General features: G+C 56.3%; 1 protein-coding gene across 1 annotated transcript in view; it reads right to left on the reverse strand.

Annotated features, from left to right (window-relative positions):
- The window catches only part of TMEM266 (transmembrane protein 266), a 70,417-nt gene that overhangs the window by 21,248 nt on the left and 27,502 nt on the right, over window positions 1-21,667 (reverse strand). The window contains exons 4-7 of the mRNA XM_012739374.2: window positions 21,274-21,347; window positions 9,619-9,675; window positions 8,407-8,545; window positions 4,755-4,870 (exon numbers count right to left, since the gene is read on the reverse strand). Of these exons, the coding sequence (XP_012594828.1) occupies window positions 4,755-4,870; window positions 8,407-8,545; window positions 9,619-9,675; window positions 21,274-21,347 (386 nt within the window). The remainder of the gene's footprint in view (window positions 1-4,754; window positions 4,871-8,406; window positions 8,546-9,618; window positions 9,676-21,273; window positions 21,348-21,667) is intronic.

Below are 21,667 nucleotides of genomic sequence, written 5' to 3' on the forward strand. Positions count from 1 at the left end.
TAGGCGCGTGTTCAAGAGGGGCACGGGGACACAAAGTAGGCGCGTGTTCAAGAGGGGCAGGGGACACAAAGTAGGCGCGTGTTCAAGAGGGGCACGGGGACACAAAGTAGGCGTATGTTCAAGAGGGGCACGGGGACACAAAGTAGGCGCGTGTTCAAGAGGGGCAGGGGGACACAAAGTAGGCGCGTGTTCACAAGGGGCAGGGGGACACAAAGTAGGCGCGTGTTCAAGAGGGGCAGGGGGACACAAAGTAGGCGCGTGTTCAAGAGGGGCAGGGGGACACAAAGTAGGCGGGTGTTCAAGAGTGGCAGGGGGACACAAAGTAGGCGCGTGTTCAAGAGGGGCAGGGGACACAAAGTAGGCGCGTGTTCAAGAGGGGCACGGGGACACAAAGTAGGCGTATGTTCAAGAGGGGCACGGGGACACAAAGTAGGCGCGTGTTCAAGAGGGGCACGGGGACACAAAGTAGGCGCGTGTTCAAGAGAGGCAGGGGGACACAAAGTAGGCGCGTGTTCACAAGGGGCAGGGGGACACAAAGTAGGCGCGTGTTCAAGAGGGGCAGGGGGACACAAAGTAGGCGCGTGTTCAAGAGGGGCAGGGGGACACAAAGTAGGCGCGTGTTCAAGAGGGGCAGGGGGACACAAAGTAGGCGCGTGTTCAAGAGGGGCAGGGGGACACAAAGTAGGCGCGTTTTCAAGAGGGGCAGGGGGACACAAAGTAGGCGCGTGTTCAAGAGGGGCAGGGGGACACAAAGTAGGCGCGTTTTCAAGAGGGGCAGGGGGACACAAAGTAGGCGCGTGTTCAAGAGTGGCAGGGGGACACAAAGTAGGCGCGTGTTCAAGAGGGGCAGGGGGACACAAAGTAGGCACATGGTTCAAGAGGGGCAGGAGGACACAAAGTAGGCGCGTGGTTCAAGAGGGGCAGGGGGACACAAAGTAGGCGCGTGTTCAAGAGGGGCAGGGGGACACAAAGTAGGCGCGTGTTCAAGAGGGGCAGGGGGACACAAAGTAGGCGCGTGTTCAAGAGGGGCAGGGGGACACAAAGTAGGTGCGTGTTCAAGAGGGGCCGTACACATGTCACTGTAACTTTGGTGAATGTCAAGTTTTTAGGCAGTATTTATGAATTCAGTTTCCACACTGGTCCATTAAACTCTGAGAAGTCAACCAAGGAGAGATAGCAAGGGTTTGTGACAAAGATGACTAGAAGAGCCTTGAACAGGGTGACAGGGAGCCCATGCACTACCTGATCAGCGTTTTCACTGTGGGCTGAGAAGTGCCTCGAGGAGGAGAAGCGAGAGCGAGGTGGACGCGACAGGCTGGAGAGAACAGTGCTGGCGGTGGGGCGCCTGGTCTGCACCCGCTGGAAGGGCCCTGCGCCCCTGAGCATGCGGCTGGCAGTCTCACTCCTGAAATGGGTGTGGGGGCGGGCAGGGCTGGGGGACTGGAGGGGTCACTGTGCCACTCCTTGTCACGCACCAGGCTCTCAGCGAAGCAGTCTCACAGCCACCCTGCAAGGATTTTATTACTGTCCCTGTTTTCCAGATTAGGAAAACCAGGGCCCATAGAGGTCCTGTGAGTGCTCAGAGCCCCATGAGGCCAGTAAGTGGCTGAGCTTACTTTGAACCCTGGGCAAACCTGGGGTCAAAACCGGCTTGAATTTAGAATAAAGTCTACTCTCAATCATCCCACACGCTGCTCTGTCCAAGGGCCCAGCCGTCCCTGGCATTACCTGGGCCCACACTCTCGTCTCGTTAAGGGTATTTGTTGCCCAGTTAAGTCTGGGCCTGGTCTCAAAATACAGCTGCAAATGGGGCGTCTGTCTGCTCCGCCCCGTGGAGCGGGCACCCCCGAGCTTGGGGACAGCAGCTTTCCTGTCTCTCTGTGCTGGCCAGGCACCCTCCCCACACTCCTTAGCTATCCACTGGGATTCCAGCCTGTCTGGCCCTTTTTGCTGTCTTCACTAAGATGACAGGCTTCAGGTGCTTTTTAAATTAAAATGGTTTGTTTCTGTTCATCTCTTTTCCAGATGTCACTACCTAGAAGAAATCTGTCTTTATTTATTGGCTCTTTCCTGTGCAGAATCCAAGGGAGTCTCCCTCCAGCTAAGACCCCTGGCAAGGAGGCCACATGCGGGGAGTGACTTGAACCGGGACGGCAGGAACCGGGGGGCTCTGGGGGGATCAGGGCAGAGGTCAGGTGGAGACCACGGGAGAGGGTTTGCCACGAGGATTTTTCTCCCGGGCACGTGGCCCATGTGCTGCTGAGCTGAGGCGTGTGGCCAGGCCAGCCACACTCCCTGCTGGGCTGGGGGCTGTGCGTTTATGAGGGCAGCCGCGGCCCTGTGCTGGCGCCATTCACGTTGCCAGCTGCAGTGAAGTGGTGTTCACTTCCTATTAGACAGTAGACTGACGACTGCCTGACAACCTCCGGCCAGTTTTGGGGTGACACCCTGAAGTGTCCCCTCCTCCCTTCCCCTGCCCAGACCCAGGCTCTGTCACCTGGTGGTCGCTGCAGCCCCTCTACCCTGTCTTCCGTCTCCACCCTCCTCCTCCATCTGTCCTCCAGCCGCAGCCACACCCCTCCCGCTCCTGCCTCTGCCACGCCAAGTTTCCTGTCTCCCTACAGGATAAAGCCCCGACTGCCTGGTCAGCCGCGGAGCTCTTCCCACGCCTGCCTCCCCGTCCTCCCGGCCTGCCCCTGCTTGCGCTGAACAGCCTCGAGCCCCCGCACTGCCCAGCGCCCTTCTCCGGGCGGCCCTGCTCAGAGCCAGCTCCGTTGGGAAGCCTTCCCTGCCAGACGTGCCCTGCGGAGCAGGCGGAGCGCCAGGCTGCCAGGCGCGCTGAGTCACCCGGGCCCCAAGAGGGTGGAGGCCTGCCCAGGGTGGCGTCCTCAGAGCCCAGCACTAGTCCAGCAGGGCAGGCCCTCGGCGGTGCTGGCTGCCAGACAGAGAGGGAGACGCGAGTGAGGCCGGGGCCAGCTGCGCGGGGACGGGGACGTCTCTGCTCCCAGCCTAGGGCTGGCGCCAGGCCTGCACTCGGGACCCTGGGCAGCGTGCTCTGCTCCTGAGGGTGTGTCCTGCGGCAGCCCTCTCGGCACACGTGAGCTCTGTGCGAAATGAAAGGTCGTGGCGCTCCGGAAGAAGATGAAAAGACTTGGTTCCCTGACAGACATTCCAAGGGGATGATTTCTAAGTCTCTGCATGAGTGTTTCTGTGGGACACTTCCTGAGGCTGCTTTGTGGCGACAGTCCACAGACCCCCCACCAGCTATGAGAGGGTGGAGTTGAGAAGCTCAGAGATGCCCCGAACGCACCCTCACCAAGACCCGAGAGGAACGGCCGCAGGGCTGGGGCAGGAATGTGAGTTGGGCAGGTCGCCCCAGGGAGCGACCATTTCAGTGGGAGAAGCTGCCCTGGGTGTCAGTGGCCACTGCCAAGACAGTGAGTGCCCAGTGCCCTGCCAGTGAGGGCTGCGGAGCCGCGGAGCTGCAGGTGGAGGCACCGTGCTCTGCAGAGAAGCCGGACTCGGTGGGCGAGGCAGAGCTTGTGGGGCAGGGATTCACGTAAGGGCACAGCACAACCAGAACCCATGGAGAGGGAAGGCACAGGCTTTGTTAGAAGGATGGCTCCATATGGCACAGTCAGAGTGTTTATGCACCAGACACATGAAACATGAGGTTGACAGGACAGGCAGACACATGGCGGGCCCATATGACAGGTGTGATCTCAGCCCTGAGACCCCTTGGGGAGCACCGGGTCCCCAGGGAGCCCATCCTCACTGCACCAGGAGCCAGAAGGGCTCAGCGTCCACAGGGCCCCAGCTGCAGGCGCTCCACACCAGGCTGGCCCTGAGAGCCGTGGGCTCTGCTTCTCTGGCTCATGGAATAAGGGCAGTGGCCCTGTCGTCTCCCAGAACCCAAGGGGCGGAATGGGAGCGACCACACATGTCATTTGGACCACACCCCACACCCCGCCACATTCCCCCGCCTTGCTAGTCCCCTTAGTGGCATTCCCACCTCACAACCTGGCCCTGCAACCTTGCTGCTCCCAAGGCTGTGTTTCTGCGAAGCTCTGCAACCTTGCTGCAGGGTCCAGTTGCCACCACCTCCTGAGCAGCCCAGTCCCCTCCTCCAAACTCCTCTGTCCTGCTCACATGGGAGCAAGCCCTCATCTTGTGGATGAAGATGCTGAGGGCAGAGAGGTGGCAGGACTTGGCTGGAGTCCTAGGGGCGGGGTGGTGGGGCTGGGCCTTGCATTCAGGCCTCCGCTTCCCAGACAGGGCCTCTCCCTTGCAGGGTCCACTGCCCGGCTCTGATCCTTTGTCACAGCTCCTGGAGTGCAGAGAACACTGCTAACATCTCTTTGGGGTGTCAGGGTATCCTGAGTGGCAACAAGCCCACAGTGGTGCCCAGCACCTGCAGCAGACAGAATCAGTCCTGCTCAGAGACCATTTCTCCAAGGAGACTGAAGAATGGAGTGGGCGACCTGGCAGGCTCAGGTTGGGGAGCTGCAGGGCCACTGTGGGCCGACGAAAAGAACCTGGCCTGGGGGTCTGGTCCAGGCCTGGCTGGGCTGGCACCAGTGACCTTGGAGATGTGTTCCCCTCTCTGGGCTTTGGGCTCCCCTGGGTCCAAGGGGCTGGAGGAGCTCCCTGATCTTTGGGGCCCCTGCAGCTCTGGCATCCTGTGGCATTAGGCATTGCCAGTGTCCCCAGCAAGGCTCTGGACAGAAATAGAACTGAAAGTGGCCATGTGTTACCCCTTGCTCCTGACAGATCTGGGTCAGTCTCTCCAGCTGCTCGTCTTGGATGACCTTGGCCTTCTCGTACTGCTGGATAACCATCTCCATCTCCACTTTCACTGGCAAGACATAGGCTGGAAGACAAAGACAGCCCTGTGAAGACCTCAGCAGTGGCAGGGCTCAGCCAGTATTCGGCCACCAGCAGGCTGGAGGCCTGTTCCCTGATGATGGGCTGGGGGAGTGGGAGTTGGGGGCAGAGGGCGCAGGTCCAGGCACCAACAGCATCCAGAAAGTACAAAGGGTTACAACCTTGACTCACAGGTCCAAAACAGCTGTGTCCCTTCTTTCCATAGTGACAGAAGCCTCACTTTTGGGCTGTGTGCACAGCTGCTTGGAATAAAGACTATTTTCCAGCTCCCTGGCAGCTGTGCGTGGCCATAGACCACCTCTGGACAACAGGATGCTACTGGAGGTAGAATGTAGTGGCTTCCAGAAGCCTTCCTTTAAAAGTAGCACAACTACTCTGGAAAATGATTTGGCATATGTTAAGCAAAGATTGACCCCGTGACCCAGCAAATCCATTCCTAGCTACTCAAGGGAAATGGAAGCACACCTACACAGACACCTCTACGTGACTGCTCATGGCGGCATCACTCATAATAGCCAAAAAGTGGCAACAACAGAAATGTTCATCGATGGATGAACAGATAAATAAAATGCGGTCTACCCACACCATGGAACACTGCTTGACAGTTCAAAAGAATGAGGTGCTTGTATAGACTGCAACACAGGCCAACCTTGGAAACGTCATGTTAACTGAGAGAAGCCAGACACAAAAGGCCGCATATCATATGATTCCATTATATGCCTTGTCCAGAATAGGCAAAGCTATAGAGATGGAAAATAAGCTAGTATTTGCCTCAGGCTGAGGAGGGAATGGGAAGTGACTGCTGGTAAGGATGGAGTTTCTTTCTGGAGTGATGAAAATGCTCTGAACTTAGATTTCGGTGATGGTTGCGTAACTCTATGAATACACTAAAAACCAATGAATTGTGGACTTTAAATGGGTGGATTTAAATGTGAATTATATCTTAGCAAAGAATTTTAACAAGAAAAAGCAGCAGGGGCTTTATCTTCTTCCTCCCTGCCTCCTTCCTATTGGCTATAATGAGGATGTGATGGTTGGCATTGGAGCAGCCATCTTGGACCAGGAGATGACTCTGAAAAGTAGGCTAAGTGTGTAGAGCAACAACATAGAAGGAAGCTGGGATTTTGACTATCAGAAGTGAGTGCCATATCAGCTTTGGACCACCTACCCATGGACTTTTGTGTGAAAGAAATAAGCTTCTGTTTTGCTTAAGACATGTTATTCTGGGTCTCTGTTACTCAGATGATCCTATTTATAATTGGCACACACAGTGAAACCCAGATGAGAAAAGCTGAACTCTGAGTACAAGATGCTCCAGCAGTCCTGTGGACCCCTCCCTTGGTAGTACTCTGGGCTCCTCTGAAGTCTCAGTATCTGCTTCTGACCTTGACCTGGCCTTGCCCCTCACACTCTTCTCACACCTCTCAGAATCCAGCCCTTCCTGACTCTTTGGAAACCTCCACCACATGCCTCCTGCCATGGCACTCTAGAGCCCTTCCCACCCAGCCTCTAGGCTGCCTCTCCACCCAGAGCCTCCCCACCTCCAGATGCCATCTGGCTATTGCAGAAATCATGCAGAAAATGGAAATCAGGGATTTTCTGTTTGCTTCCAGACTTGAGGGCAGGCCATGTGTCCCTAAGATCCATCTCCAGGCTCAGGGGCTACCCCCAGCTGCTGCCCCCTCAGATCTCTGCTGAAGCCAGTTCATACCAGGGCTAGAGTAGCAAATCAACACCCATCCTTTCACCAGCGGATCTCTGTCATGAGGCTCCTGGTGGCACGACAGTGCCTGACATGTCATGAAAAAGGGGGGACAGCTGGGAAGAGCCTTCAAAATGGGGGCCATCAACCCCATTACTGTAAGAGTATATAGCTGTCTGCAGCTGGCAGAAGGAGCCAGAAGGCACCGTTCCCACCTGGGGAGGGGATGTTCTCACTGTCAGAGCCAAGAACAGGGCCCCAGCAGATGGGGAGGCAAGAACAGCCAAAGAGCATGGGTGGGTCTCAGAGGTCCCGGGCTCCCCTCTCCCCTTCTGGTTCTGAGCCTGATTCACTGTGTGACCCTCATCCCTCTTAACTTCAGTTTCCCCAGTTTCACCCGGCCAGTTGAGGGGAGTGGACTAGATGATCTCCCAGAGCCTTCCTAGCCTCCAAAGCCTTCCAAAGTTGGACCCAAACACACTCCAGTTTGATGACGATTCTGTCTCGGGGCTCTCTGCTGAGTCATCAGCGTGGACCCTAGGACTGAAGCTCACGGGTGGTATGCAGGGGTGGGGGCCAGGGAGGGGTGCCCACCCAGGGACTGGAGACCCTGGAGGACACCCTACCTGCCTTGTACTAGCTGGGCAAATGCTGCTGAAGTTATGGCCACAATTTCTATCATTTGTAGCCAAAATTCAGGGCCAGAAAAGACCCTGGCCTCTATCCGGGTGGTTTGAGAGTCGTGTTTCAGAAGGCTTGGCAGTTCTTCAGAGGGGCCTCAGGGGCAAGGTGAGGGCAAGGAGGTGGGCTCAGGCCCCTCACTGTGAGCCAACCAAATGCTCCACTCTTGGTCTACTTTACACACTGGGCAAGATTTTGTAGAAGAAAAAAAGGCTTTGGAACCATCGTCTGTGTGCCTTCCTGGTCCCTCGGGGAGCCTCTCTTGGAGAGGTCGACCAGCCATCGCGAGCGGCGCTGGGCTGAGTCTGGCTGAGGTGTGGTGGGCCTCCTAGTCAGGGCCCCAGGGGCCAAGGACCACCCTCTGGAGCCCAGCGTCTTCCCTCTTCCCTAAGGAACTTCAGTGCCCTCCCTGTGAGCGCCCTCCCGGCCGCCCCACCCTGGGACCCTGCCCCATTCTTCAGGGACGGGGCTTCCGTCCCTCCCCACCAGGCCTTCCTCCTCTGGGGACGCACAGCGGGCTGGAAGCATGAGAGCCTCCCGGCCAGGACACGGCTCCCTAGGCGAGGGGGCCAGCCGGTCGCACTGTCTCCAGGAAGGAGGCCCGAGGTAGAAGTGCGTGTCACCAAAGGCGAGCGGAACATGGCGGGGACCCAGCCATGCCAGCAGCCCCCACCGCGATGGTCTCTGCCAGTGCGCAGGCCAGCAGGCCGGGCACCGCCTGGCCCTTGGTGGACACAGGTGGGACAGACAGGTGAGGACAGCCAAGATGGCCTGGACAGAGCCAGAGGGGGTTTGCAATCATCGGAGCAGGGACAGGTGTGAGGCAGGACACCGGGGCGTGAAGAACTGCCCTGTCTCGACGGCAGGCCCTGCTGTGAGCACTCACGGGAGGCCGCCCGGCTGTGTCAGGACGAACATGTGACCTCTGACGCGCAGTGGGGCACTCCAGCGTGTGCCGTGACAGCTGAGCGGTGTGCGTGCGGAACAGGACGGCCAATGTGCAGGGCAGCCTCACCTGCACCGTGCTGCGTGGGGCTGTCCCCACAAGGCACGGTCTCTCTGCTCTCGGGGAGCGCTCCAATTTCCAGAGCAGCCCCTGCCCTCCCCCCAGCCCCACCGATCCCTTTTGGGCCACTCACCATCAATGACCCTCTTCACTCGCCAGATCCGGAGCATGATGATGAGGCTGATGGCGTCCCAGGGGCTCCTGGGCCCGTTGGCCACAGTGGATGCCACCATTGGGGCCAAGGACAGGATGATCACAGCCCCGTCAAACACCTGTGGGGGGAGGCATAGCTTAGCATTCAGGGCCGAGACCAGGCAGTGGGTGCTGGCTGACTTCTCCAGGGCCCTGAGCTCCCACAGAAGGTCACCACATATCTGGCCAGCTCTCCTGACCCTCCTCATTCTTTAGGGGTCTCTCCCCTCCTAAATGTGCTTCTGAGCACCCTCTACCCTCCGAATGACCTCAGCCCATCTCCAGCCCTTGGTTCAGAGCGCCTTGGGCAGTCTTGCCCCTTCTCAGAATGGGGCCTGGATCCTGTGTCCCAGGCCCTGGGCAGAGCTGGGCTGAACCCCTCACTGGCAGGGTAGGGGCTGAGGGCAGGAATGGGGTGCATCCTTCCCTGGGGGAGAAGGACCTGGGGCCCACATCTCATCTTTGTCCAGCACAGAGTCCCTGATCCTGCAGAGGCAGGGCTAGGTGAGGAGGCTTACAGCCTGCATGATTTATTAAGCCCTGGCCCTGATCTCCATCTGCCTGCCCCAGTCTGGCCTGCATCCGAGCCTCTCATGGGCCAGGCCCTGTGTGTCAGCTCCTAGCTTGAGCCCAGAGAGGCTAAGATAGCAATGGAGAGGAGAGGAAGCTGTGGTGGCAGTGCTGACCGCCTTGCCTTGGCATGTGCACAAACTGCCAGCAGCAGCCAGGTCTGCCGCATGCCACCCCGCCCTCTGCAGCCCACCCCTGGGGACGCGGAGCAGAGTGGAAACCCAGGCTGAGAAGCGCTTTTACAGTTTCCTGCCCAGCTGCCCGTCTAGAGTGGATTTATTTGTTTTAAAACACATCGTAAGAGCTTTTCAAAGTGATTCAAAAATAAAATTTAAAAGTTTGCAGAACTTCAAGGAGATTGTTTGAGAGTGTCCCTTTGCTGGAAACGGTCTCCGTCGACCCTCCCCAGCCCCCACCCCTTGCCCACTGCAGCCGCTGTGCACAGAGCAAGCAGTTCCCGCATCCAGTGCGGGAAGGAGCCAGCCTTTTTTGATGGCTCCCACCCTCCAATGGATGGGACAGTGACATTTATCAGCTTCCAGGCTGGTTGGGTTGGGGTCTGGGCGTGGACGCTGTTCTTTACCTCTATTTTGTTCTCGATGTAATCCCAGATCCCAAGCACCACGATCCTCAGAACAGTCTGAGGAGAGAAAGAGAAAAGAGGGGACTGTTCTCTAGCCCTGCCCCAGCAGTGAAGACTCCAGAGCTCAGCATGCAGAGCTCTGCTTCCTTGCCCAGTGATTGGGGAAGGCCTCCACCATCTCCTGAGCATTCTCACCCATGTGCCCTCTCCATCCCTAGTGCCAGGGCCCAGCTCCAGAGCCCCCTGCTGGCTCCCAGCCCATCCAGCCCTCTGTGTGCCATCCCTGGGCACCCCAGCACCATCTGTGCCAGTCCTCGCCCAGAACCCTTCAGAGCTGCCGGTACCTAGAGAATACACTCCAAATCCCTTAGAATGATATGCAGGACCCTGCCTCCCTCTCCTATAATTCTTTTCCCCCCACTCCCTTCATGCCCCAAACCACTTAGAAATATTCAAACATTCAAACTCTCTCTCCTACTGCCTTGCCTTTGCAGTCGACTCCCCTTCCAACCCCAAATCTCTTCTCTCCTTCTACAATGATGGAAGCCTTAGCATGGCCACCCAGCTAAAGACTACATTTCCCAGCCTTCCTTAAGTTCAAGAGCAGTCATGTGACTATATTCTGGCCAATAGCTGGTGAGGAGAAGCACTGCATACAACTTCTGGGCTGTGGCCCTAAATGAATTCAGCTCTTTCTTCTCTTTCCCTCTTCCCAAAGACTGGAATGTGGGTGTGTAAGTGTAATGGTGAGCCATCTTCAACTAAGGAGGGTCAGACAACAAGATGGAAGCCTGCCAGGTCCCCACCACCCCAAGCCATCACACCAGCCTTACCTGCTTACCCAACGTGTTCTTCCATGAATGAACAAATGCATGCATGAATGAACAATTCCTAAATGCTGATGCCTTTGGGAGTGGTCTCCTCACCAAGACTGCATCTTTCTCCAAAGAAGCTTCTTAAAAGCTGGTCTTATATGATCCTGGCACATTCCTCTATAGGCTATTCCTTGGGCCAAGATGACTGTAATGCATAGTAATTCACTCCCAGTGCCCCTCTCCTACCTCCCTGTAGTGCAAGACCAGCCTGCTGAACTCAGCCAGGCTGCCACAGTCTGTGGATCATCACCCGTGCCTGTTATGCCGCAAAAAGGCTTAGCTGGTAAAATCTACCTCTTCGTGTAGAGGATCCTGACTTCTGTGAAGGATTAGAAGGCGGGACGCTGGTGGTAGCCAGTCATGCCTCTTCCTTTGAATGCAGAGAAGAACATGTGGCAGCCTGATGTCTACTCCTTTATGGCTCCCCCATCTCTGGACTGGTGGACCCAAGCTTGACTGTAAGACAGCTCCCAGGGGCGGGAAGAGATTTGGTTGGGAGTCCAAGATATCTTGAGGTTACAGCTCAATAATGGGCTGATTTTGTGGCCTTGGGAAAGTCAACTCCCCTCCCAGCACCCCAGTTTCTCCTTTGTCCAGAGAGGAGGGATACACGAAACAACTCCTACCATTATTTATGAGAATAACATCTACCTTCTAGTATATGCCAGTAAGTGCCAGACCCTGAGTCAGCTTCCCTCACTTGTGATTCTCATCTTACTGAGAGGGTCAGAGAGGTTAAGATAGCTGCCCAACATCACACGGGCAATTGGTGATGAAGTCAGGATTATTTGGACCCAGAGGTTTCTGGCTCTGCACAGTGTGCTCAATCTGATCCCTCTAATTGTGCTGAGACTGAAACTTGGCATCTGTCTAGTCTGAAATGCTTCAGTAGCCACATGCACCCCACACTCCCAATTCTGGGGCTTCCAAAGCAAAAAGTCCAGGCTGGGACAGTTGGGAACAGGGCCTGTTCCAAATATGATTTCTGCTGCTGCTCCTCCTCCTCCTTTTAAAACATAACACAAAATACAGCATCTTAACCATTTTGAAGTGTGTTGCTCAGTGGCATTTAGCACACTGACACTGTCCTGCAGCCACCGCCACCATCCACCTCTACAGCTTTTTCCTCTTCCCAGACTGAAGCTCTGCAGCCATAAAGCAGTGACTCCCAGCCTCCCCTCCCCCCAGCCCTGGCAAACGCCATTCTACTTTCTGCGTCTGTGAACTTGACTCCTCTGGGGACCTCACCAAGAAAAGTCATTACGCTTCTTTAAAAACAACACTCTTCTTAGCTGAAAAGGCAGTGAGTGGCCCAGGGTGTGCGGGCTGGGGGACGGGAAGGGAGCTGGCCAGCTGGGTGGCGTAGCCAGCAACGGCCGACAGGGTGGGGGAGGCGCACGGCACACGGAGCCTCTGCTGGGGGGCGGAAGTTTAATAGTTTTATGGGCCACAGTGGGCGGGTGAGCACGAGGGGCAGCTGGAATGCCGCCGCTGCCCTCCTTGCTGGCCTGTCCACACAGGGCCCATCCTCTGAGGCCTGGCTCAAGCCTACCTCCTCTGGGGGCCTTTCCTTCCTCGCCCAGCCACCGGGCCAGAGTGGCAGAAGGCAGCTGTCAGCTGTCAATGGGCTCCGGAAACACCTTTCCCATCTGTAGGGGAAGGCTGGCTCTGAGTCAGGGTCAAAGCCAGAGTGAGAGGCCAGCCCTGAGATGCCCGCTGGGCGCTGGGGCGTGAGGTGGTGCACGGCGCAGGGAGCAGGCTGGCCGAGGGGAACACCCACTGTGGGTACCAGGCACTGGGGCTGGCCCTGCTGCTTCCTCTAGAAGGATCTGCTCTTGGGCAAGTTTTCCCAGAGGCTAAACTAGAACAAGCAAGAGAAAGACATTGATTCCAGGATCTAACTACAGGGCGACTAAGATGTGAGAAATCCTTGTAGGAGCTGAAAACTGTCACCAGTCTTGAACTGGCGAGTAAAAGAAAGGTTTGCCAGATGACAAGTGCCAGTGGAGGGTGATTGCAGGGCTGCACAGGAGCGTCCCTGGGGTTGGGTGTTGGTAAAACAGGAGCGGACCCATCTGCCTCTTTCACGCCTTGATGCTGGCTCCCTCCAAATCCCTCGGGGTGGTGGCTGGTGACCCAAAGAGACTGCCTGCCTCCTCCCAGTGTGGCATCTGCTCTCAGGGTCTAAAGGTGAGGCCCCAGCCAGATACAGCTGCTGATGGGCTCTGGGCTTATGGGCAAACTGACCACTCTGTCTCCTGGTGCCAGGCTCATTCTGGCACCAGGTTCCCAGCTACCGTAACAGGATGGGTGCAAGGCCCTAGGGCGGAGCGGGGGTGGCAGATGCAGAACCAAAGGTGAGTCCATTAAACGACTGACATGGACTGAGTGCTCACAGTGCATGGGGCGCTGTCCTAGACCTGGGGTAAGGAGGAGAGGGGCTGAAATACACAGGATGCTCAAAGCTCACTTCCAGAATTCCTCTTGGCATACGAACATTCTTAAGTCTCCTCTGTTCTAAAATATGTCCCTCACGAGGCCACTGCCCTCTCTCACATTCCCCCAGGCAAAGGTATTGGAAAAAAGTCCGTTTACATGGCCTGCTGCAACTGCGACCTGGCCTTAGCTCCCACTGCTCCAGTGGAACTGCTCACCTTGGCTGCCAGTGACCGCTCCTTGCCAGACCCAGCAGGCGGCACCCTGTGGCTTCTCTGACTGAGGTCAGCAGCATGTGGTGCCATTAAGCGCCTTGCTCGGAAAGGGCTCCTTCTTTTGTCTCCAGGACACCCACACTCTGGGTCTTCCTCCCACCTCCCTGGCTACACGTTCTTGGTCACCTTTGCAGGTTTCTTTTCCTCCGTCCACACCAAAATTGTTTCTCAGGGTTCCAGTTTCTTCTCTCCTCAATTTCCCCCCTGCATGGACAATCTCACTCTTGGCTTCAACTACCAACTGATACTCTGAAATCCACACCTCTGCCAGATTTTTCTCCTGGGCAGCAGTTTCTGGTCAGTGCGAAGGCATCCCCATCCCCTGGTTGACTAAGCCAGACCCCTCCCCGCCCCCCACACAGATCAATTCCCAAGTCCAGCCAAGTTTACCTCCTAATCTCTCTCTGGCTTGTCCCTTTCTCCATTCCAACTCCCAGTTCTCTGGTTCAAACCTGTCCCCTCTCTTAGCTGAGCCATTCCTCTGGAAACTCGTCTCCAAATGCCAGTCTTCCCTCCGCCTCCAGCTCCGCTCTGCACCAGCTGCCAGGGTGATTTCCTTAAAACACCAGCCTCCTCATGCCCCTCTCCTGCTTCAAGCCCCCAAGGACCCCCCGTTGTTATAAGACTGGTTCTAAGTCCAAGCCGCACAATGCCTTTCTTGCCAGCTCTACAAAGTCACTGTTCTAGAATCCCTGACTGGGACCTGTACGTGTCATCTAAATGTAGTGTACAGTCTAACGTTTCAATATGGGATTGTCTATTGCTTCACATGTGTAAATCTTGTCTCTGTAAATGGAATAAAAGCTCACCAGCAGCAGGGAAATAATCTGTCTCTTGACATCCTGACAAATACTCACTAAATCATAGTATTTAAGATAAACAAGTTCCATAGTGAATTAATAAAAAATTCAACTCAATGTATTATCTACTCTTATTTTCACAGTCTCATTTTCCTTACTAGTCAGTCTTAAAATTCATTAACAAAATGTTTTGATTTATTAAAAACATGCGAAGGAAATAGACTGAATCCATCTCTTCTATGAGCCAGCAGGACAGAAGGAGAGCATGGTGCTTTACAGTTAGTTAGCTGGTCTGCTCTGACAGCGTGGCTCCACGAGTGCTGTCGGAATGTGCAGACACTGCAGGATTACTAATAAGATGAAGACACCAAAACTGTGCTTTGCCTTTTGGAATAAAAAATGAAAGTATTTCTCAAAGAATAAAAAAGATTTTTAAAATGTCAGTGAGATAGCTTAATTATGTCCATTGACATTCATTTAGAACAAGTACATACAGACAGTGTTTGCTAAGCATTATGAGCAAAGCCATTTTTATTTGGGTTTATACCATATAAGATATTGCTATCCTAAGTTTCAAAAATTTATTTTAGAAAATCAATGAGGAAGGCAATGAAATCAAAACTATCTATTTGTCCTCTTGACTACAGAGCAACTAAGAAAATAAGAAGGAGAAATGTAAATTCTATTTTGAATAAAATGATAAGGTGTCTTCACCTGAGCCTCAGTACGTGGGGCAAGAGAGTGAATGCAGAAGCAGTAAGTGACTTGTCAGAGAGAAAGAAGCCGAAACCCAAGTCTCGAGAGGAGGAAACCACGGGAAAGGACGCCGTGCAGGGCACCAGGCCAGACGGGGCAGACGACAGGCGCTGTCCTCGGTGGTGAGGGCAGTGAAACCCAAGGCCGTCTCCACACTCCCAGCCTCTGCCACTGCTCGCACTTCCTGCCGGCCTCATCTCCTGCGGAATTCAGCCTGATACGGGGACTTCATGCCCAGTATCTTGCTTATCACAGAAATCTCTCTAAGACCGGCATTTGTAACTTCTCACAGATGAGGAACCTGATGCTCAGAGAAGTGAAGCGACCTTCCTAGGACACACGGCAGTGAGAGGCTGAACCGGAGGCCCAGGGCACGGGCGTGGCTCTGCAGGCTAGGCCTGTCCCCGCTCTGCATGCGTCAACGTGAATACACTGGCTGCTTGGGTGAGAGGAGAGGCCATGGCAACTGCAGGGCAGAGGTGGTGCGGACTCTGGGCATGAGAGGAGCAGGCGGGGAGGGAGCCACTGACAGCGTCCCTGGGGGGGTGGTCACTGCTGTGACCTGTGGCTGCAGGAACACCTGTAAATTTGCCTGAGAATCCACTTTCCTTTCTGCTGCTAGGGAACTGCTTTTACATCCATGCTGCAGTTGCTGGGATGGGTGAGTCTTCAGGGCTGATGCTGTTTATCATAGCAGAAAACTGGAGACCTCCTAAAAGTACAAGATTAAACTGGACACATCCATACAATGGATGCTGCCATCAAAAATGGGGGCAGACTGCCAAAATATTAGGACTGGACAAAGCAGGGGGCAGGAACGCAGGTGGCGTTAGATGATTTGCTACGTTTTCAGTATGCCTGAGCTATTTCCCAGCGAGAAGTAACCAGGTAGAATGCTCCTAATGTGCTGCTGTAAAAGAATGTGCAATAGGCCCTCCTCATCCGTGGGTTCCTCATCCATGGATTCAACTAGCTGCAGATTGAAAATATTTGGGAAATAAAACCCACAAAGGTCCAAAAAGCAGAACTTGAATTTGTCGCATGCTGGGTTGTGCATTGAGTCCATGGGAATGAAGGGACGTGTGGGTATCGCAAGTGGTATCACACGTGGCTGAGAGACGACTTAACGTGTATGGCAGGCTGTGAGTGGTTATGTGCAAATACTGCACCGTTTCACACCAGGAACTTGAGCCTCCACAGGTTTTGGTGTCCATGAGGGGTCTTGGGTCCAAGCCCCTATGGACACCAAAGGACAACTGTATAATAACATGAAAAAACATTTACAAAATGTTAATGGACAAAAAGAAAAGCAAGTTCTAGAATATCAGGTCCACTATGATCCCATCTTTCTCAAGGAAAAAGTGTGTATATGCATAGCACTGCAGAAGCCTCACCAGACACAAACCAAATTAATAGTGGTTATCTGTGGGTGATGTGAATGTGGTGGTTTTTTTCTTATTCTGACTTGTTTATTTTCTAAATTGTCTACAATGGGCAAAATTATTCTTGTAAATGTTAGAACTATTTTTCCTACATCAGGGTAATCAGATGGAGACTCGGGGCTTCCGCTCGTGTAGAGCAGGCTGACCCCTGAAGGGGGAGAAGGACCGGGGTGGCAGCAGCACCAGAGGACAACTGTATAATAACATGGAAAAACATTAACAAAATATTAATGGACAAAAAGAAAAGCAAGTTCTAGAATATCAGGTCAGCCCTTCCCGGCGGAAAGCACCGGCTGGAGCGTTCTGAGAAGGTCGGAGTCTGGCAGGGCCGCCGCTAGCTCGCGCGCCGCCTTTGTGCACGGGAGAAGGAAGGGCGCGTCTTTCCCTGGAAAACTGCTAGACTGTTTTTTAGAAACTAGACACTTGACTGCCGTCTTCCAGCAAACTGTCATAATAAGTGAATGAACCTACAGTGTGAGTTGAACCCCCGTTTACCACCTGCATGGCCTTATTCAGGGGTGCTGATTTTTAAAAATCTCCATGGCAGCAGCAAGAAGGCCCGCCTGCGGGGTTCTGGGCCAAAGCGCTCCTGGCAGTGGTGAGCGGTCAGAGGGAGTCACCGCAGGCTGGCTCTGGTGCCACCAGGAGCAGCGCAGGGCAGGCGCGGCGGGGGTGGCCGGAAGGCTGCTGCTCCGGGTCTCACGGAGTCTCTCCGAGGCGCTTCATGACCCTATGGGGCTGCCCCTGGGGTGGATGGGGTGGCGGGGCAGCTGCCGTGCCCCGTACGGATGGCACTGTGGGGTGGGAAGGCTCGTAGGGAAGCGCTCTGACTTCCCCATACCTCTCTGAAACTTAGAGAGGAGACTCTCTACCCTTAAGTGTGAGCAGCGGCTCCACCTCAGGAAGGGACAAGAAGGCAGCCTGCAGCTCAGATCCAAGTCCTTCATGTTAATGGTGGGGAAGTGAGGCACAGAGAGGGGCAGTGACTTGCCCAAGCCACACAGCAACATAGTGGCCAAACTGGCTCCGTCTTACACAGTCCTTGTCACACACCGAGGGAAGCAAGTCCCTCTGTCATCTCTCAGAGCATAAAGCGCAGCCCCACCTTCTCGCCTCCCACGTGGGACGAGCTCACCAGCAGAAGCCCCACAGGTCCTGAATCCCGGGCGGCTGCTGACTGGGAGGGTGAGGCCCGCGGCATGGCCGGCTCGGCAGCGCACACGCCCGCAAAGGGCGCGGTGGCCAGCAGCCCGGCCGCCGGGCTCGGGAGGCTGCCCCGGGAGGCTGCCTGCCCCGGGAGAAGGAGGCGGCTGCCACGGCTGGTGCTGGGAGAAGCCTTGGGGAGTGGACGGGCGCAGCGTGGCAGCCACGCGGCGGAGCGTGCTCGCACGTGAGGCAGCGCCGAGCTGCGCCGCAGGGTGGCCGAGCCGACAGCGTGGCGGAAGCAGACGCCAGGCATGAAGGGCCACACTGCGTGAGCGCCTTCACATGGAACAGCCCGAACAGTTAGGTTCAGAGACAAGAAGATCAGTAGCTGGCAGGTACGGAGGGGGAGAAGGGAGGGACGGGTGAGAGGGCGAGAGGTCTCCTTTGCGGGCCAAGGATGCTTTGGACCCAGACAGAGGCCATGCACTAAGTGCCACTGAGCTGTGCACTTTAAAAGGTTTGTGTTATGAGAATTTCACCCTGGTAGAAGGAGGAGGAGGAGGAGGAGGAAAGGTTGGAGGAGGAGGTTCCAAGTGGCCAGATGGGCCTGGTGTCAGCCAAGGGTGGGGCTGCACTTCGGAAAGACTGTTTGCACAATTCTCTATTGGGACTCCAAAAGTTCTGCTTGTTCTTAGTGCTGCAGGGACACACAGAAGTGCACTGACCCTGCCTGACCTAGGACACAGACCCCAGGAAGCCTCGTGGGCACCCACTCTTATAACAGACAGAATGGCCTGAAAGAAATGGCAAAAATATTTCCTATCTCTTTAAAACATTCTCCCCCCCCCCCTTTTGAGAACTAAGACCTGCATCTCTGCCTCAGGCCAGTGGTTGGGAAGGCAGGTCAGTCTTTTGTTACTTGTGCTGCAGGACAGGCTCAGCCCAGACCTGGTAAAGGGAGGTCCTGGGTGGAGGTCAAGGGACTGTGCTCAGTGAAGACAGATGATCAGAATTAACACCTCAGTGGACATATAGGAGTAACATTTATCGGGTGTTGGGCAGGTGGGAGGGGAAGGAGGGGATGGGTATATACAAACACAATGAGTGAGATGTGCAATGTTTGGGGGATGGTCACGCTTGAAGCTCTGACTCGAGGTGGGAGGGGGGCAAGGGCAATATACGTAACCTTAACATTTGTACCCCCGTAATATGCTGAAATAAAAAAAAGAATCATCAACTGCAGCTGAACAGCAATTGCCTGAGCTGAGGACCCACCCTTTAAAAGCTCTGCTTTTCTGCTTATTATTAAGAAAGTAATAAACTCCTCTTTCCTTCTCAAACCACTTGTTCTCGTTCTTTTGATGTGGACTCGAGGACACGTGCCGAGCTCTGGGTAGCGCTCCCACCTTGGCCCCCTGCATGGCCTGCCTGACCCAGGGGGCCCATTCTCACCACTTAGAGAACCATCTGTCTCACTGTCGAACAGCGTGGCCCGCTTGAGCGGGTGTCCTCAAACTGAGCCCAGTCTGGCCTCACAGTCCCCTCCTCTGGGCCCAGCTCTGTCCTCTGGGCCCTGCACGGAACAAAGGCGCCCGTCTTCCTGAAGCACCTGCGGGCTCTGGGACGGGCAGAGGCCGGGCGGAGGACTGCTCACGCACTCGGAGGCCTGTGCGTGGGCCTGGCAGGTTTCCTCACCGCTCATAAAGTGTCCTGCCCCCTTCCGCCAGGGCCGTCTGACGCTCAGCTGAGAGGAGGGTAGACCCTGCTCAGGACAAGGTACGGGCTCCAGGGCAGCCAGGGCCCTTAGGGGCTCCCCTGGCCCTTCCTATCAGGCAAGCCAGTCATTGTGAAGGGCACAAATGCCCTCACATGTCCCCAAACCCGCTGGGGCAGGGGTCTCTGTGCGCCCATTCTGGTAACAGGCTCCGTGAGCCCAGACGCGGCGCGCGCTGGGCTGTGCCGTCTCCTCGTCCCTCTGTCCACCGGGACGCGCGGGCGCCTGTGGGGGCCGGCCTCCCTGCCACTCCCTGCCCAGCTCCACCCTCACCTCTTTGAGAAGGTCAAGGGAGGAGCCGGCCCTTCTCCCCCAGCACCCTGCTGAGCTGCGGGGAGCCCTGGCCCTGCTTTGGGGTGGGCGTAGAGGGACTCCGGGGCTGTGATTTCTGCACACAGGGGCTTGTCTCTTTCAGGTGGTTCCTCTCCGGCAGTGACAGGAAGGGAATGCCGAATTAATGCTGGGTGATAAATCCCACAAAAGCCAATAAAACCAAAGCAGAGGGATGGAAGGAAGAGCCGCAGCAGCTGATTACGCGTGTTTGCTGGCAGTCACAGACACATGGCACGCTTTCCAAGGTCTGCATCGAGGAGACATCTGGCCACGGCCCGTGATTTGTGGAAGGAAATCCGGCGAGCAGAGACGAGGGGCCAGGGAGTGCAGGACCCTCACGGGGCAGCAAGCTGGGGAGCTGGGACTCTGCTTTGGGGCTGAGGAACGTCCAGGGCAACGGTCTCCGCGAGCTGGCTGGGGTCTGCCACTACAGGCTGGGCCTCAGGCCTGGGTTCACCAGCTAACCCTGAGGCCTGCGAAGAGAATGTTCTGTGCTGGGAATGCCTGCTGCCCGGCCTTCCACGCCACACCCAGACTCAGGACTCGGCTGGAGGCCCGGGCCCAGCCCTCCTTGCGTTGCAGGGAGAGAGACAGCAGAGCCATCAGGCAAGAGCCGGCCCACAGGAGGACCCTGGGACTCGGCTCTGTGGGTCCCCTGATCACGCCACACACTCTCTACGTCTGTGTGTCTGGCCGTGCCACTCCTCTCGGCAGCCCCGCCGTGCCCTGGGTGCTGAGCCACGTGGGTGTGAGCTCTGCGCCTTGCTCGCTGCTGCCTGTCTCACCCGAGTCTGCTGGACCTGCCAACAGGCGCCTGGCTCTGTGTGGCCAACACATGCCTGTGGTGGAGCCAGGGGCGACACAGCGGCTGACTGACATGGCCAGTCCTCGGCCTGTCGGGAGAGACCAGTTTCCAGATGAGACTCTCGTGTCCTTCGGTGACCCCTGCTGCCCACTGGACAGGAGAAAGCCTGCCTGCACAGCCCCAACTGCAGGCCAAAGCGTCATTGTGACAGCCTGGGAACTGCAGAGAAGCGTCGCCCTGTCGGGACAGAGCAGTGTGCTGGGACCCCGTGTCCCAGAAACTGCAGTGCCCACACCGGGCTGCTCACCTCCTGCTCCCACCGAGCCCCAGGCCCAGGGCCCAGAGGCTCTGTCTTCCCGCACACGTGGGGACAGCGACTTGGTCTTTACCCACCACCCCCAGCAGCTCTGATGGGCGCCTGTTCTCCCTGACACCCTGCTTCAGAAACATCCCTCTTCGCTCACACAGAAGGGGGACATCTCTTGGCCCAGCCAGGCCCTATGCCCCCTGCAGGACTGGCTCAAGTTCAAGGCCAGCCCTGTGAGCCTGTCCTCTCTGCCCTCTACATGCCTCAGCCCCCAACGTCAGGCCAGCTGTGGGCCCAGGGCCAAACCATGGCGTCCAGCCTGCTGCCCTGCTCAGGGCTTCCTGGCCTCAGCCTCACCTCCTGCCTGCTCCTCTCCGGCCACACCAACACCTTGCTGTCCCTCAGCTGTGTCACGCTCAGTCTCACCCACACAGATATCGTCACCCACCCCTGACCTGGTGAACACCTGCTCATCCTCTGGGGTTCCACTCAGGGACCCCTCCAGCCAAGCCTTCCTGGGTGAGTGGTGGCTCCCCGCACCATCTCCCGCTGCGGCCTCGGCCCTCGTGCCTCGCCACCCTGCAGCCTCCAGGGCCGGGGAGGGCCCGACCCCAGGACAGATTTAGAGAAGCCAACCTTGGTTTCCCCGGGACGGGGGAACCGTCTCCCCTGCAGAAGAGGTTACAAGGCCCAAGTCTTTACCTACCTCTGAGAAGAACACAGAGAGGATGACCAGACTGATCCAGTGAATTACACCGGCAAACTGGAACGCACTGGAAACTGCAACGAACACAACGAGGACCGATTTGAGGAGCAAGGAATTATGTGCATCCGTAGAGGGGGCTTCACAGCGTCGAGGCAGACCTCTGGGACCTGGGGCTGCTTGCAAGAACATTTAGACCTGGCAGAAATCAGGTTAGAGCACAAGGGCAGCTCCAGCTGGTGTCTGCAGGGTCAGTGGGAGGTTGGGCGGTGGTGCTGTTCTTCCCTCCAGCCCAAGGGGGCTGCCTCCTTCCCTGCAGGCCCCTCTCTGGGCTCCTGCCCGGTCTTTGGCGGGCTTTTCGCTGTAGCCAGACTGACTCCAGGAAAGGAGCCCTCCC

Source organism: Microcebus murinus, chromosome 6, assembly GCF_040939455.1.
Source record: "Microcebus murinus isolate Inina chromosome 6, M.murinus_Inina_mat1.0, whole genome shotgun sequence".
Classification (NCBI taxonomy): domain Eukaryota; kingdom Metazoa; phylum Chordata; class Mammalia; order Primates; family Cheirogaleidae; genus Microcebus; species Microcebus murinus.